Here is an 18,083-nt window from a genome sequence, read left to right on the forward strand (position 1 = left end):
ATATGGCCAATATTTTATAATAACTATAAATGGAACGTAATTTTTAAAAATTGTGAATAACTATACTGTACACCTGTAACTTACATAATATTGTACATCAATTATACTTCAATAAAATAAAAAACAAAAATAAAAAAGTTTAAAAAAGCAATAGAATGGTTAAAGCTCAGGCTTTGGAGCCAGACTATTTGGGTTGTAATCTTGGCTCTGCCATCTACCATGTAACCCTAACCAACATACTTAAATCACAGTGCCTCAGCTTCCCCACCTGTCAAGTGGGGATCAGGGTACCAATATCATGGAGTAGGATATGAGGATTAGGTTAGACTATATATGAAAAATATCTATATACATGTTTATATAAGTACATATATACATATTTAACATATACACACATACATATATATAGATATATATGAAAAACAACAGTTGCTTGGCACATAGTAAAAGCTGAAAGAATTTGCTATTAACACTATAAATCTTTTCATTGTAATTATTATTCAGAGCACAGTCTGAAACTAGATGGAAACTAGTAAAAAGACAATTTGTATATTTTTAAGAAGCTAATGAAGACAAAAGTCAACAAATATCTAACTACCTGATAGAACTTTGATTAGTAAATACAAAAATGGGTTTTATGGCTTTGACCAACAGTTCTCAAAATGGAAAGACCTCAAAGGGGTTTATAGCTTGCACATCCCCAGTAAAGGCAGGAGCCCAAGCTAGTGACCTGTTCCATGGCTGCACAGCAAGACATTCTTAACTAAGCAGAGAAAATAAAGAAACAGCAACAAAACAAAGGGGATTCTCTAAGCCACCTTATGGGGCCACCTGAATGTGGTGAGCTACCTTCTGAGGTCTATGTATTCAAAGAGCTGTCACGTGCAAAGGAGAGAATACGCCATGTCTCAGCTCTTCCCCATTCTTCAGCAGTGCTTTGTACATAACCTGCATTCCAACGTTTTTTTTTTAACTGACTGGCCTCCAGATCAGCTAAGAAATCACAAAACAAAACCCACTACTGCATTTACAGAAGATGCAGCAAAGGTACAACTTAACTAGATTCCACCCAATAAAGTGAGAAGGGCACTGCACCTGGAAAAGTAAGACCGAGTTCAAGACCCTACCTGACCAATGATTTCAACTGTGTCTTACAGAACTCTGGCACATCAGCCGCCATCTATAAGGAAGGGTTACTCCAGAATGATTTCCCAAGTACATCCTAATACTATCATTGTACGAATTGAAATGAAAATCTTCTAAAATTATGTAGCAATCCTTAGATTAACCAAAGCCATAAAAAAAGACACTACAAACTAAAAGACTTCACCATTTACAATATTCTTAGCTTCCCTATTTCCCTATCAGAGAAAACCTGTAAACAGAAAGCATCCACTTTATGCCAGGACACTGAGAAGAGTTAACTGATACCAGCAGACAAATCCTGAGATCAAAGGAGGAGTTAATTCCCAGCAGCAGAGGCTAGGACAGAGGGGTTTCACACCAGCACATGGAAAGGGGAAAGAGAGGGAGGAGGGAGGAAGGGAAGGAGCAGCCAGCCAACCAGCTAAGTGGGTTCAGTTTCTCCTACCTCTGCCCTGACTTCACAGTAACTCTTCCCCACCTGCCTGATAACATGAGAAATTCCTCTAAGAGTTAAGGTCTTTCTTTACAGGTTTAAGAATAAAAACCTAATAATGGTCTTTGACCAAGCACATCAGAATTCAATTACACTGAAAGGCAATTAAAATCAAATGAGTTTAAACTACTAACATCAGATTCTTTCCTCTTTGAGCCCTTCAAAGTGGATTAACAAAAAGTGATACAAAAAAAGAGAGGCAAGGATCAGAAAAAGATTAACCTCACAAATTTAAGTGAAGGTTATTTTTGTGCAGTTGTTCTTGTCCCATATAAAGGCAAAAGCAGTTCTGCTTAAATTACTTATAATTAGTTTAAATACCAGTCTTCATTTTAAAAGAGCTTTATTCTCACATCTGCTCATCATGAATTGCTGCCATGTGCACACTACTCTGCAAATGCTGGGCTCACGCTGTCCCACTGCCCACAGCAGATCCACATGATGTTAGCCTGGCCTCCAATTGCCACTGCCTGGTTCCCAGGCCCCAAGGAAGCAGCTGACCAATTTCCAAAGGTGGCAGGGATATTTATAAGCAGTTTCCCCAACTTTAACCTTTGAAGGAGGGAGTGAAGAAAGAGTGGTGAGTTATGCTTTTGGACAGCAAGACCCACTGGACCCTCCAACCAAGCAAGAATTTGACTGAAATCTCTTCATGGATCAACTGTGCTTAACCTAAGAAAGTCATAAAGATTCACTTCTGGAAGTTCTAAAATTATAGGTGCTGATTAGTGATCTGGTAGGTAAAATAGTTTGTATCCAATACCTCCTCCTCCCACTCTGCATCTTTAGAATAAAGCCATCTTTTTCCCAGTGCAATAAACATTTTTCTCAACAATGACACAGTAACATGTTCTAGAAAATACTTTCAAAGTCTCTAAAATACTAACAGTATTCCCAAGGAACATGTTTTTGGTTTTATCACCTCGCTAGATGAAGGGAAAATGCTTTAAGTATCTGTAAGACTTAAACCCTAAGTTTAACTTATTCTACTTCCTCATCAATGACAAGGTAAAATAGTAAACAGGAACATTCAATGTAATCAAATGAGCATTTCAAACATAAGAAAAAAATACAATCGTGTACTAAGGTAGTCTGGTATTTTCTTTGCTAAAGAACTAAAACACTGCCATTAATATTATTAAACACAAATATTAACAAACATTATTAAGATGATAAAATGTAACAGACCTCGGTTTATCAATTTCATATTACTGAACAGTTTATAAACAGAACTACTCAAGCACCAAATAGGATACTCAATTCTTCAGTATCTTCTCATTGGCAAAAAAGGTAATTAAAGCTTACCAGAAATCTCTTTTTACTTACCCACAAGCCACATACTGTCCATTCCTAGATGTGGCAATGCTTAATCCATATAAACTGCCTTCATCAACAAATCTGTTAAGGCACTTCCTAGAGTTCACATCCCAAACATAAACTTCCCCATCCCCTGAATGAAAGAGTCAAGAAAGGGTCTGGTTAATTTTGCTTTAAACTTGAACGGCAACTGAACTGACCATTCTTAGTCCCTCTTCAGTAGTACAAGGGACTACAAATAAAGACCTACATATAAATGTCCAAGGTCTGGAAAACTGGCCTAAAAATACTTCTTGAGTACATTCCCAGATACAGAAAAACTGCATCCTCATTTGTCATTAATAAACAGTATTTTTAGGTTTAGAAGTGAAAATCACAAACTCTTGGCTTGAGTTGAGCTTTTAAAGACGTGTCTACATTTCACTCAGAAAAACTGCTGGACAAAACTTGAAAAAGCAAAAACCAAACTACCCACCAGCACAGGTCTGCCAATATCTATCAATAGGTATTAGAGCACCTTATACGTAAGACTAGGTGATTTAGATACCAAACTAACGATGAACGTGATAACGGAGAAGGAAGTGAAAGAATGAACTGATCAAGGCCATAAGGAACTTACAATTTAATTAGGAAGGTGTGCACAAGTTATCTATCACCAAGTCATTTAAATAATAAGAAATGCTAAATGTGAGTGATAAGCACAAACAGTATAGAGAAGGGAGAATGTATGAAAGATAAAGGATATTAAATCTGAAGAGAACACAAATATTTTCATGAAACGGCCATTTAATTGCCAGAAGTAGTCCTTATTCTTTTCTCTCCTTTGGACTCCATATTGATGATCACCCTCCTTCTCACACCCATCACCTGTACAATGTTCCTTTACCCACCTCAAAGGTGCTCCCTCACTCATCTCCTTCATCTTTCTTTTCTGTGGATACTGCTCTAAGGTTCACCCTTCAATACCCTTCTAGACTACTATCTTTCCAATGAGAATTCAATGAATCTCACTGTTTCAACTACTTCATGAACAAATAAAATGTCCAAAGCTGGCATAAGGGTTTAGGTTAGCTGAAAGTGAAATATGTAATTTGAAAAAAATTTAGTAGGGTCAAAATTTAAAACCTTTATGTCTGTCTGCAGGTAATGGTTCAATACAGGAAGGTATTTAAAGATTAGCTAGCTAGCAACAGACTGAAGTGGGAAGGGAATAGATCAAGGGCAGAATATCACCTAAAGTAAGTACATTAAATGGTCATGAGTTGATGATGACTTACAGCAAAAGCAGCAATGATTAATCCATAAGGAAACAAAGCTATGCTGAGCTTGTGATGGCCCCTTTAGGAAAAGGGTTAGATGACATGGGACAGCCTGAAAGGCCAGCAGAAAAGCACAAGATTAGAAACCATCAGGGGTAATAAAGAGGGTCAACAGTACTACAGAAATGTCAGGATGAGATCGGAACTGTTTTCAGGCAATAATGAAGAAAATTCCAAATATTACTCAAGTCAAAAGGGGCTAAATGAAAAGGGGTGATGATTCTAAGCAACTTTCAAAAAGAAAGTAAGAAAGTCATAGAATGAATCATCGTCTAAATATGCATTTTCTTCCTATCTTTTCCCCAAACAGCGCACATTAAGTGGTTAACCCTTCACTATTACTAGCTGGAAAGTGAGAAGGCAAACGGCAACAAAAAATAAATTCCTAAAATAAAAATGACTTTCTTACTAGCAAAAAAAAAGTCTAAAATCAAGAACAGTTTTGGTGAAATCTGACAGTTAAACACATCTGAAGCTTCTTGGAAGCTTGTCATTAACTTACCTGAAGAGGCATATACTTTCTTACTGTCTGAAGAGAATGTGGATGCTGCAATCCTTCCATTAATTTTCATGCTACCAATTAGTTCTTTAGTCTGAAAGAATGATAAATACTACTTATCAAATTGTTAGGAGGTTCACAGGAGAATCACAATGTGTCAAATACAATCTAGTTCTCTATTTTGTGGCACGTATTCAACTTTGTTTTTCCTTATACTCTAAAATTCTCCCCCAAATGCCACAACTTCTCCCCAAGTTCCCCTATGTTCCTCTACTGGAGATGCTGACTTAAGGACACCATGAGTGATGGTTTAAGACTCTCCCAACACTAAAATCTTATCCTAAAGAACAAGCAACAACCAATAATGGTTCACCTTCATTGACAACAAATGTAAATATCCAGCAACACCATTTATAAGCAAGAAGGACCCATCTGGGGAGACTTCAAAGCTCCTCACTATCTTCTCCTTCAAACCTAAGAAGAGAGATGAATTAATAAGGATTAATATGATTTGCAGTAAAGCTACTTTTCACTCACAATTGAGAGTTTCTTACTTTTTTAAAACATCTTAACAGCCTCACATTAAATAAAACCTAGGCTCAGACTCTGAATAGATCTGACCCCATGCATCATCAAGTATGACCCAAACATAAGGTCACCACAAAATGCTTAGCAACCTTCTGTTCTTTGTCTTGCTTAACATTCACCATTTTAATTGCAGGCCAGAGATCCAGCTCTCCAAACAGAAAACTTATTGACTAATTTTCCAAATGTAAACAGTAATACCTGTAATTAACTAAAAGGATAAATTATACTTCTCTGTCACAACATTCATTACCAGAAGGGAAATACACTGCCAATACAGACAGCTAAAACATGATAATATGCAGAAATTAGCTGCTGGCCACCTACTAAACATCCCATGATGAATGGGACGCTAATTCTTAATTCTGTGGATCCAAAAAGAAAAAACAAAACAAAACCACGTGTCAGTGTATTCAAGAGTTGATTAGCTTCTCAAAACGTGACTCATGTAACCAAATCACACGAGCTAAGTATGTAGACCAGACAGTCAATTTACTTACTTATGAAAGGACTTTTTTTTTTATGCCTAAAAGGTTCATACTGACTATGCAGGAGACTCCTTCTAATGCTTATAGAGCCAACTTACTTATTAAAGAGTTGCCTGATAGAAAGGATACATAAACAAAGGCTGTAAGTGGCTACACTTCCAGGGAAGGGAAGTAGGTAGTCAAGGTGACAGCAGAAGAGAATTTTCACTATCCCATGTACGCACTGGGTTCTTTATACAATGTGAATGTAAGGCCCAGTCAAAAATAATGGATTAAAAAATTTTAAGTTTCTAAGTTAAAATATTAATCAGAAAAAAGAAAATTTAGAAAAATTCAGTGATGAACACTTGTTCCCCTCCCCCAAAGGAAAGTGATGGTTAAAGGTCCCACAGACATACTCTGTGCCTCTAACAGTCTTTAGATGGTTCACAGCACTGCAAAACTGGGCCTCCCATGCTAGCCCCCCCTCCAGAGCCTACACCCTAGGTTTCTTGATTGGAATCAATCCAGACATGTATTTCCAATTACTGGCGTTACTTCTGCAGGATGACCAATCCTCTTCACAGTGATTCTATTCCTACTAAGGGAAATATTCATCCCAAATTTGGGGCACATATTACGTAGTGACTGCAGTATACAGAAACAACTCCAACTGTAAGGAAAGGATCATGCATGATGAAGCAGGGAAAGGAGGCTCATCCAGCACAGTGCGAGGTTACAGCTGCAAACCCCTCCAGACCTAATCCTAATGGCACAGCACCAGGCAGTGGGAACACGAGACAGAACTAAGTGTTCACCTTGGAGCCTACAGCTGGGCACCACCATGGTCCTGGAGGACTGCAGACGGCACAGATACCGTAAGGACAACAGTAAACAAAGATCCCTCACATTGTGCAGGACCAGTGTGAACACAGAACCAGTGTGGCAGCAACAGAGGCAAAATGCCAGAGGACTCATCACACAGTCCACTGCTCTCTGCCTTCAGTGAAAGACCTTGTCCTTTTGGCCTGAGTAAGCCCGTTGTTTTTGGGCAATTCAGGAGAGGGAGTTGTCTTCAAGAAGAAAATACCAGACTTCCAACAAATAAGGACAGGTAGTTGCTTTAGCAATTAATTGGAAAAATAAGAAAGATACCCATATTTTCATCCAAAGCTTGCAGTGTATTTTACTAGTTATGTGTATATAGCATTTTGCTTTTAACCTCACAAAAAATAGTGATAATAAATGCTAATATCAATATTATAAGTGCTTTTTATAAATGCTGGACCCTTCAAAATAGAAGTAAGATAAAATTTACAATATGGCCTTGAGAAACAAGAGACAGAATTTTAAAGATGTCAGATACAAATGTTTTTATAGATTAGGAAATGAGATTTTTAGGTCAACAGCTGAGCAACTGATAAGAAAAAGAATGGCCAATTTAATTAAAATAGAGTCAAATTCCACAGGATGGGAAGCGGACTGACTATCATCAGATAGACTATACGCTGTTCTTAACAATGACAGTAGTTACCCATGGTGGAATATTTACCATGGGGCAGGTGCTTAGCTTAGGAGCTCTCAAAAATTCTCTTTTAATATTTATGACCCTCGACTTTACAGAAAGAAAGCTGAAGCTCAGTGATGACCATACCAAAATGCCTAGAAATCATAATGGCTGCCTGACCAAAAACTTTATTCCCCAACCATCAAATTCTTTATGTTTACCCAGAACAAGAGAGCTCTCTTGAGAACTGTCTTTCTAAATGAGGGAACAGACACCGCTTCTGGAGTTTGAACTGGTAATTTGTGCTTCTTAACCTTTCTGGGTACCAGTCTGGTGAAGCGTTCTGATCCCGTTCTCAAACCAACAGTTGTTTAAAACTTTCATAACTGAAGCAAATGCTAAATTTCAGTTAGAGGTTAGTGAAAATAAAGATGTAATGTTTTTCTTATCCAACTTCACAGACCCTTGAATTTTAAAGAGTCCATGAACCCCACTTTATGAACTCTGACAGGTTAATGGAATGAATCATCAGTTTACAATTCTTCAGAATGCATCAACTCTATACTCTTCATTTTTCAGATTTGCATTTATGACAGCCAAGAGTTTGCATACATATAAGGCTTGTATATCCTAACTTGTCAGCAACTTTCCCCCCTTGTTCTGCTGTCCTTAATTTCTTGAATTAGTGTTTTATAACAAGAAACTGCGATTATATTCAATAACGTATCACCAAAAAAGAAATACATTTGATTTATCATTACTATTATTATCATCATCATTATTACCAAGTTATGCTTATTGAGGGAAGAAAAGAAAAAACATTAGAAGGGAAAGATAACTGCCATGTCTTAGAAGAAGCTGGTGGTCAAATACACACCCCTGCACATTCGTGAATCCACAGTGGACACCGGTAACTACCAGATTTCAGCCATCTCTGGTCTGCTTTTCCCAGGAAGATGCAATGCAGGAAGGACCAAAGCCCATTCCTCTTGATTAGTGGAATAATATTTAAGAATGATAACTACTACATGTTGTCTTCTGTTTCATAATGAGATGGTTTAAGGTAGTAAACTCAAAGGGAGGTCCGTGGCTCAGCAGCATCAGCACCATCCGAGAGCTTGTTAGAAACGCAGAATCAGGCCCCCCTCAGAACAACGGAATCAAAACCTGCACCTTAACAAGAGCCCCAGGTGATTTATATGCACATTCATGTTTGAAAAGCACTAGTTTAAAGCATAAATAGATAAATTAAGAACCTACTTCAAAAGGATCACTAAAAGTGTCAGGAACACAGGAAAGAAAAGACCACAAACACTGAAAATAAACAGCATAAATGTTTCTAAACTTGGCCTTACTCACTTAAACCACTAGTAGAACAAAGGCTGTACAGAGCAAGTCCTGTCCTTTACCGCCCCACACATGTGCAGTTCAACAGGGACACTGCCAGGGAGCCGCAGCCCATGCCGACGCCAGCGCCCTGATTTATAACGTTAACCCAACCAACTTCATTACAGTGACTCTGTTTCCCAAAGGATTCATGAAGGTGTCTCTATATTTTGTGGTAAAAGCGGTAGGAGAACACAAGGGAAAGATAAATTTTCATCTGATAAAAAAAGGTTTTTTTTAAGTAGCTCATTGTTTAAAACACGTTACAACCTCCAAAAGCAGTGCTTTACTTCCTTTAAATGTAAACCAAAATTCTATTAGAACAAACATAGAACTGGAGGTTTCCAAATTTCCTGAAGATGAGAAAAGTGAAATGATTAGAACCCAGGTCTTCTAACTCCCAGGCTCATGCTCTTTCTGGTATAGCAATTTGCTAATTTACAGCCAAGTATTTGCAACTGCTTTTCTGGTCTAGGAGAATATTTATCTTCAAATTATGGTTTTCTCCTAAGAGCTTAATAAAAAGGGGAAGGATATAGCTCAGTGGTAGAGTATGTGCTTAGCAGGCACAATTACAAGGTCCTGGGTTCAATCCCCAGGACCGCCATAAAAATGAGTAAATAAATAAACCTAATCACCCCCACCAAAATAAATGTTTAAAAAAAAAAGTCAGTTCACTGTTTTCATTCAACCATATTATATCAATAACAGAATATTTTCCAAATACTAAAACCAAAGAAACTTATTTTTAAGAATTCTATGGGGAGGGAAAAAAAAGTGGTTGTAAGTACTGTTAAATGAACTCAGCTGTGGGCTGGAGGGTGGGGACAGGTGAGGACTCAGCTACGTGTTCAATAGAAACCTTACCTCTTACTTGATGCACAGGAATTAGCTTTCCAGCCAGCATATCATAGACATAAAGAACTTTGCTGTGAGTGCTCGTGGCTAAAACCTCTTCTCCATTAGCACTGAAACAAGCCTTAAAGATTGGAAACTTTTCCAAATAGATGCTCTGAATTTTAGGATTTGTTTTTCCATCAACCTATAAGGAAGTACAAAATGTTTCTTTTGGTTACTTCCATAAACCCTGTATGCTGACTATAAACACTTCTCACTACAAGTCTTCATTTAAAAATGCCCACCTGAAAGAGTGATACAGCGTTATCTAGTCCAGCGACCATCACAACCTGTGCACAGGGATGGAACTGCACAGACGAGACCCGAGCAGTGGTAGGACGTTCAGCGTTAGCGTGTTGGCAGTTCTTCATCTACAGAAAAATAAAACTGGAATTTTATCAATTCAAACGGGTTAATATTATTTTCTTTAAAGCATGAAGAAAAAACATTATAAAGTAGTTTGCAATGCAGAACAAAGTGCACTGCAATGGTAACCAGAAGACCACAGCTCTGCTACCAACCAGCAAGTCATTCTGCTATAAAAGAATCCATTTTGACCATCTTTCAAAGAAAGGGATTAAATCATTAAGGCCTTAGAACACCAGAATATAGTTACAATATAGTTACTTCCCCACCATACATCCATTCGGGTTAGGAGACTTTTATGCCCAGAGAAATTTTATTTAAAACTCCTACTCTGGCATCTGTGCATTCATGGTACAGAGGTAAGAGGCACTGGGTAGGCATCCCCACAGTTCTACGGTTGGCAATTCCTTGTGTTCTTCTCTCAGGGTACATGGTTGCCAGTTTAAAGTAGTGATGAGTTCATGCATCATTTGGACTATTTTCAGTTATTTTTCTGTTTTTACATGTCTTCCCCTCTGCATTAAAAATTCACTAATATAAAAAAACTTATGTGTGTTTTGTTGGAAACCACCAAAGTTAAATTTTATGGTGATTATTATTTTCTTTTTTAGCTCACTCTAATTCTTATTTTTTATTGACATGTAGTCAATTTACAAATGGTGACTGCATTTTTAACAGGGGTGAATTCACCCTATATGGAATTAAGCGAGTTATCTTCATAGGATGAGCAAAATAACTCTAACAGTTTACTATAATAGGGTCCCATCTCCACCAATACACATGCCACCATTTTATAATGAGGAAAAATACCTATGTCAGAGAGAAATCTGGTCATTGATATTATATCAAAGCAAGTGCTGAGTAGGCACTTGGTTACCACAATAAACAAGAGAGACAGTGATGAAGTAGAAAGTAACTAGTAGGCCACTTTAGATAGGATGGCCAGGAAAGACGTTTCCAGGTGTCATCTGAGCAGAAAGGTAAGAATGAGTTGGCCACTGGCAGTGTTTGAAGAACAGACAAGCAGAAGAATGAGCAAGAGGAAAAGTTCAGAGGGAAAAAGGGGTCGGCATGTACAAGAAACAGAAAGAAGGCCTGTGTGGCCTGAGTAAGGAATGAGGAAAGGGATGAGGCAGAAGCCAGATCGTGTGAAAGGCAGTGTAGACTAGAGTACAGAATTCACAAATTTTCAAAGAGCAGTGAAAAGTGACACAACATGATGTTTTATTTTTCAAAGACCCCTCAGGTTACTGTAGAAAGACCAGTTTGGAAATGGAGAGTTTAGTCACACAGCTGCAGTGCACTGGGTGAGAGATGACAGCAGTAGGAACTAGGCTGGTACTAACAGAAAGGACAAGAAATGCAAAAGGAAAAATCAAATCAGATTCCCAAGATTCCTGAGGACATAATTTAACCTTACCCATCACTTCTGCAAAAGGAAAAAACCTAACATAAATATTTACCAAGGCAAAAATGACAGCAAGCACATTTAATTCCCCAGAAAAAGGGAGTCAACACATTTGTAACTGGGAAGCATATTGGATTTCAAAGTTAGTTAGCTAGAGAGGTCCAATTTCACTGACTCTCACCTTTAAGATGCCTTTAGGAAGAGTGGCTGATGTGGATAGGAAATTCCCAGTCCTTTGCAACAAATCATCTTCATCCTCTTCACTTTCATCTAAGTCAAACAAATCCACAGGCTGATCTTTAGAATCAATGAGATGGCCATTACCTACACCAAACATCTGTAACTAAAACTTCACCTCCCCTCCGAGTCTCCCAACCTTAATCATTTTATTTCATCTGCAATTGGTAAAAGTAAAACAGCAAAAGAAATCTGAAGGAGAGGAAATGATGACAAAGACCTCAATATACATGGTTAAAATCAAAGCCTAACTCTGGAACCAAAGATGCACATTCACAGATGGTGACTAAAACAACATGAAACGAAATAAAGTTGTAATAAGAGTCAGCATTTAATTTAAAAAGCATTTAATTTAAAAGTGTGGCAAAATTGGCAACAGGGTGAACAGCAGATCTAGCTTAACAATTCACATGGAAAAGAACTAGAACTTCTAGCTGACTGAGAGCTCAAAGTCAGCAAACCGTGTATCTGAACTCCAACGAGAGGTAACAGGGCTGCTTTTCCCCTGGAGACGACTGATGGTTCCAATAAAGAAAGCTGAGACGCTAAGCAGAGGTTTTAAAACACCTGTAGTGTTAAGGAGGCAAAAACTAGCATCAAAAGCCCTCTAAGGTCTGTAAAGGGTCTGGCAAACCACTAGGCTTTGGACTGTTGCCACAAAAGGGTAACATAAAATTAAAGGTGAAATCAAAGAATTATGAGAAAATCTCCCAGCAGCTGAAACCCAACTATGAATCCTCACACTCCCTCACTAGAATAAGATGCTCAGGGATTGCTAGTGCTCCTTGGCCACCTACCCATAAACAAACACACAAATCCTCTGGCCAAAGACATCACTGTCCTAGACCTCTAATTAATCAGCAGTATTTTTCTCCAATGAAATATAACCAGGTCAATAATGACAGGGTAAGATAACCTGACCTAAAACTTAAGGGAAAATACACAATTTTCATAGATCTAGATAATGGAATTACCAGACACAAAGATCTTTAAAAAGATTATGTTTAAAATTCATAGAAAAAGAGATCAGACTTGTGGTTACCAGAGGCTAGGGGGTAAAGTGAGGGGGAACTGCATGAAGGCAGTCAAAAGGTACAACTTCCAGTTATAGGATAAATAATTACTAGGAATATAATGTACAACATGGTAAGTATAACTGCTGTACATTATATATGAAAGTTGTTAAGACAGTAAATCCTAAGACTTCTCATCAAGAGGAAAAATTTTTTTTTCTATTTCTTTAATTTCGTATGTATGTGAGATGACAGATGTTCAAAGAACTTATTGTGGGAATCACTTCATGATATATATAAGTCATCATCATGCTATACACCTTAAACTTATAATACAGTGCTGTATGTCAATTATATCTTAATAAATTTGGAAGGAAAAATAATAAAAAATAATTTTATGTTTAAAATTTTTGTTTAACATATTCAAGATAATTAGAGACAAGACTCAGAACTGAGCCAGAGAACTAGACTATTTAAAAAAAGCACCAAATGGATACTTTAGAACTGAAAATACAGTAATTAAGCTTAACACCAGTTGGATGTTTTTAACAGGATATCAAAATTACCTGAAGTGTAAATTAATGGTCTGAAAAAAGGATCCAAAAAAAAAAAAATCCAGACTGAAGTACAGAAAGCAAAAAGATAGCTAATACAGAAAAGAACACAGGATATACATATTTTTTTAAATTTAACATATGTGTAACTGGTATCTCAGAAGGAAAGAAAAAACAAAAACAATATTTGAAGACATAATGGACAAGAATTTCCAAAACTTCAAAGAGCACGATAAAGACCAAGCAGAATACAATGCAAACTAAAAAGACTGAGGCGGGATTGGAGGGAGGATTAAATTAACAAAACAGCAACACTAAAACAATCCACAATATTAAGAAATTACTACTGATTTCTGACAGTGTATGACGAAAGCATTATAATTATGTTTAAAGGGGAAGTACTTCTCTTTTTAAAGATACTCAGTGTAGTATTTATAGGTAAAAATACCAACATGTTGGAGTTAACTGTGAAGCGGGGTGGTAGTCACCACCCTGCTGTAAGTACACCCTGGACAAGTCGCTTCGAGTTTTTTGAACCTGACTCCCCTCATCTGTACGATTAAGGTATTAGACTTGAGGGGAAGGGTGTAGCTCAAGTCGCAGAGTGCATGCTTAGCATGCACAAGGTCCTGGGTTCAATCCCCAGCCCCTCCTCTAAAAAGAAATAAACCTAATTACCTCCCCCTAAAAATAAATAAAATAAGGTATTAGACTTGATATCCCAGATAGTAACAGACTGGCTCACTGTTGACCTAATCCATTTCCTTTTTCTCCTGGGCACAAAGACAAACTATATTTCTTGGTATTCCATGCAGTTAGTGTGGCTTCGTGACTGAGTTCTGGCCAATAAACGCAGGTGAAACTATCATGCACCACCACCAGGACAGGCCAGTGAAGACCTCCCTTGGTGAGCCCCTCTGTCTTCTCCTGTAGTCACATCTCGGGCAACTGTGGACAACCCAGCCTGAAGAGGGCAGAACCTTTGTGAACCTGGGTCCCTGACACAGAGCATCACCCTCCCACCACTCCAATTTTATGGTTACTCACAGAAAAAAAAAATTATCCTGGGATCTAAGGTTTTCTGCTTCAACAACAAGCATAAACCTATCTTTAATTAAACAGATCTAAAATATTGTTGTTCTATGAATGCAGTATTCTAAAATGAATAATAAAATTATATTTCATCTAGGAGAGCAAATTGGTGACCAAGGTTTGAAAATTGTGTCAAGTAAAAACAGGTTAAAAGACAAGAAATGATTAATATACTAAAAAATGAACTTGGAAAGACATTTCTCAAATAACAAACAGTTTATATGAAAGAGAGGTAAGATTATACCTCTTCAAAAGGTAGGACTACAGAATGTAGGGAGATTAAATTTCAAAACAGTAAAAAAAAAAATTAGAACAACTAGTTCTTAAAGTAAAGAGGAGAAGGGGAAGAGATACTTCAATAAAGAGTACAATATTATTTGAAATATTTACGCAGAGGCTAAATTATCATGTGACAGATGTTGCAGAAGAGGTTCTTGCAGTGTCAGGCCACAGCACGAAGAGTCCCTCAACCTCTAAAAGTATCTGGTTGGAAACCAGAAAGTAAAGTTCTACCTAATAACAAATTGAGTTTTCTAACAGAATTCTATAAAACAACTGGCTCCTCGTAAGGGCTTCCTGTACTTGAACACCATGAGGACTGACAGTGGTAGGGATAAAGGAGGGAGAGGTAATGGTGGAAATCAAACAGAAGTTCATCAGGTATCAACGGTGCTAAGAAAGGAGCTCCTTCATTACATGGGAAGATATACTCTAGAGTTCCTCAAGAATCTCAAGGTCAATTCCAAGTCTAAAATTTGTAACTCCAAGCACTCAAATCAGATCTTGGCTAAATCATCCATATTTAAAATATCTAAAGTCAAAGATCTAAAAAGCAGAAAACAGTTTTGGAATAAGACAAACTTAAAATCTAGAGTTTAAAGACAGGTTTTTATAAAGTGAGTAATCATCTTGGTCTGACGTGACATATACTCCTTTGAAAGACATTCCATTTCCTAGAGGACAGCTACATTAGCTGCCATGTATGTCTTCAGAAGGGGCTCTGAATCAAGAAATACTACTACTATTCATTTTTACTTAATCCTATGCCATAATGCAACATAGTTCTGTTAAGAAAAAAAAATCATAAAATTCATCCATTATTGTCTTTACAGTGGATAATATGGTATTAAAAGCCTTACAGTATTGTGAAAGGGCTTCCCACAAATGAATGGTAGACTATAAAACCAGACATTAAAAAAAAAAAAAGACATATTTCAAACACTAGGTATCAATGAGCCTCGTAAGAAAGCTCAAATTCACAACAGAACAGGAATAAGGATCTATTTACCAACTTAAAAGTGTCAACACTCACCATCTGAAGATGTTTTCCGTTTATTGGTCTCTGCCCAGGCAGGTACACCCCCCATGGCATGCTGGAATCTAAGCAAAGACATTAAAAAAAAATTTTTTTTTTGTAGTAACCACTGTATTTTCAGAGAGCTTGATACATTTAAAGAGTACAGGACAGATCACCCTCAAAAGTATGTACAGAATCTCTTTCAAAAAAGTTATTATCTTTGAGAACAGAAAAGTTACTCACACAAGGTAGTTCCAAATTCCCTGTCATGAACTTCTAACCATTGAAACTAGCCCTGCATACATATTTGTTGTTAATTATTTACATCTAGTTATATACCTGCCTTATTTGTGTATATCAACACACCAGATCTTGGCACTGTAAAGAAACCTCTTTGTAATTATACATCAGTGCTATAGCACACAGAGTACACAACAGAACACTACAACATGTCTGAAAGAAAATGACTAGATGAGTAAAAGACACAGAACTTCACCATATATCCTTTGAATATGTGGGAGCATTTCACCCCAGAAAAAGTAACCTTCAGGAGAAGTATGACAGTTAGGTTCCACAGGGCTGGCCTATGGAAGAGCGCCAACAGTCATTTTCACTGTTTAACACAGAAATACAGACAAGTCCACCAAACTAAGACCACTAGCTGTAACTAACTAGAAAGCTGAACAAAATATACGAAACTATTCTCAGAAACTGGACAACAGGCAACACAGGACTATGATTCATAAAAGAAAGGAAATAAGGTGAGCCCTGCCATCACTGGGACTTTCCCCTCAAGGAGTTCCAAGCACCCCTCAAGGTACTGGGAATTGAACCCAAGACCTCGTGCACGGTAAGCATGTGCTCCACCACTGAGCTATACCACTCCCCAACCCAAGGCAATTTTATAAGACCCTGACAGAAACAAAGGAGAAAAAGATCAGACTTGAAAGAGGGTGAGACAACAGGAATTTGAGGGACAGTCAACTGCAGAGAGAAAGAGCTCCAGAAATCTGTATAGGGGTCCACAGACACTTCTGCAGAATACTAAGCTGCACTCTTACGGGATGAAATTCCATGAGATCAAGTGAAGAACTACTAGGGAGCTGTAAGTTGCACAGAATCTAACCTCAGACACTTGAGTTCAACCTGTCAGAAGGAAGGTCCTTACTGAACACTCAGGGCATTCAGAAGAGATCCCAGAAAGGTCATACCCTAATAATGGGGTTAAACCAACCTAAAATAAATGCTACTCTAGAAGAAAGCTAAAAATAAATCTTGAAAAGATCAAACTGATCTCTGAATCAATTAACTGCCTGCCAAGACAAAGTTCAACACCAAAAGCAAAAAACAAAATCAACACTGAACAACATTCACGCTGCCCAGAATCCAATCAAAATTACTAGATATGCAGAGAAGTGGAAAAACATGAGCCATAATCAGAAGAAAAAGCAGCCAATAGAAACACAGAAGTGACAGACCTTACAGAATTAGCACACAAGGACTTTAAAATAGCTAATACAAATACTCAAAGGAAGTACGAACATAAGAAATAATAAAAGGAAAATAAGAACTAAACAAAACAAAAGATCTAGTTGGAAAGATTTCCTAAAGCTAGAAGATATCTGAAATAATAAGTGCACTAAATGGGTTCAACAGATTCAAAAGACTACATATTATATTACTGTATTTAAATAGCATTCTGGAAAAGGCAAATCTGTAAGAACGGAAAACACATCAGTTGTTGTCAGGGGCTAAAGGGGTTAGAAGATGAGAAGGGCTGACTACCACAGGGTATAAGAAAACATTTTGGGTGAAGGCAATGTTCTATGTCTTGATCCCGTGTGTTAACTGTCCTGGTGCTTACATGACTGTATGTGCTGAACAAAATTCACTGACTGATACTTCAAAAGGGTGAATTTCACTGTATGTAAACTATACCTCAACGAACCTTCTTTAAAAATGCAAGAAATATAAAAAATATTCTCAATACAAACAAAAATAAAAATAATTTTAAATAATTTTAAAGATTTGTAAGTCTGAATTAAAAGTATCAATATAAAATCATTATTTTGAAATATGTATTTCCCAGCTCTGTTCAACTAAAAGAGCCTAGAAGTTGTGGAATAGAGATGGTTTACCAAATGCCAATGAACAAGTAAGTAAAAAAGTGTTATTGATTATATTTGGATGGTGGGATTACAAGTTTTTTCCCAAAAATTTTTTATACATCCTTCCCAATACTAAAATGTAATCATGTTTCCAAATGCACTTAATGTTTCAGTGGAAACCTGACTACCCAAGAAGCTGTTACGGCCAAAGATTGAGCAAATCAAAATAAGCTACTGGTTACAAATACCTCTTGTTAAAACAAATGGAAAAGGACACTTACTCTTCTTTAAGTCTCTTTTGTAGCTCGTCTTTTGAAAGTTTACTTTCAGTAGCATTTTTCATCATATCTTTCCGAAAACGATTGTTCATCATGTCAATCCTATAAAAAAAC

General features: G+C 37.2%; 1 protein-coding gene across 2 annotated transcripts in view; it reads right to left on the reverse strand.

Annotated features, from left to right (window-relative positions):
• UTP18 (UTP18 small subunit processome component) overlaps positions 1–18,083 on the reverse strand; it is a 37,719-nt gene that overhangs the window by 15,395 nt on the left and 4,241 nt on the right. For both annotated transcript variants that reach the window (XM_074342775.1, XM_074342774.1), the window contains 8 exons: positions 17,973–18,071; positions 15,599–15,666; positions 11,572–11,660; positions 9,862–9,987; positions 9,587–9,761; positions 5,148–5,248; positions 4,778–4,868; positions 2,966–3,089 (listed from right to left, as the gene is read on the reverse strand). In XM_074342775.1, coding sequence (XP_074198876.1) covers positions 2,966–3,089; positions 4,778–4,868; positions 5,148–5,248; positions 9,587–9,761; positions 9,862–9,987; positions 11,572–11,660; positions 15,599–15,666; positions 17,973–18,071 — 873 coding nt within the window. The remainder of the gene's footprint in view (positions 1–2,965; positions 3,090–4,777; positions 4,869–5,147; positions 5,249–9,586; positions 9,762–9,861; positions 9,988–11,571; positions 11,661–15,598; positions 15,667–17,972; positions 18,072–18,083) is intronic.

Source organism: Camelus bactrianus, chromosome 16, assembly GCF_048773025.1.
Source record: "Camelus bactrianus isolate YW-2024 breed Bactrian camel chromosome 16, ASM4877302v1, whole genome shotgun sequence".
Taxonomy (NCBI): domain Eukaryota; kingdom Metazoa; phylum Chordata; class Mammalia; order Artiodactyla; family Camelidae; genus Camelus; species Camelus bactrianus.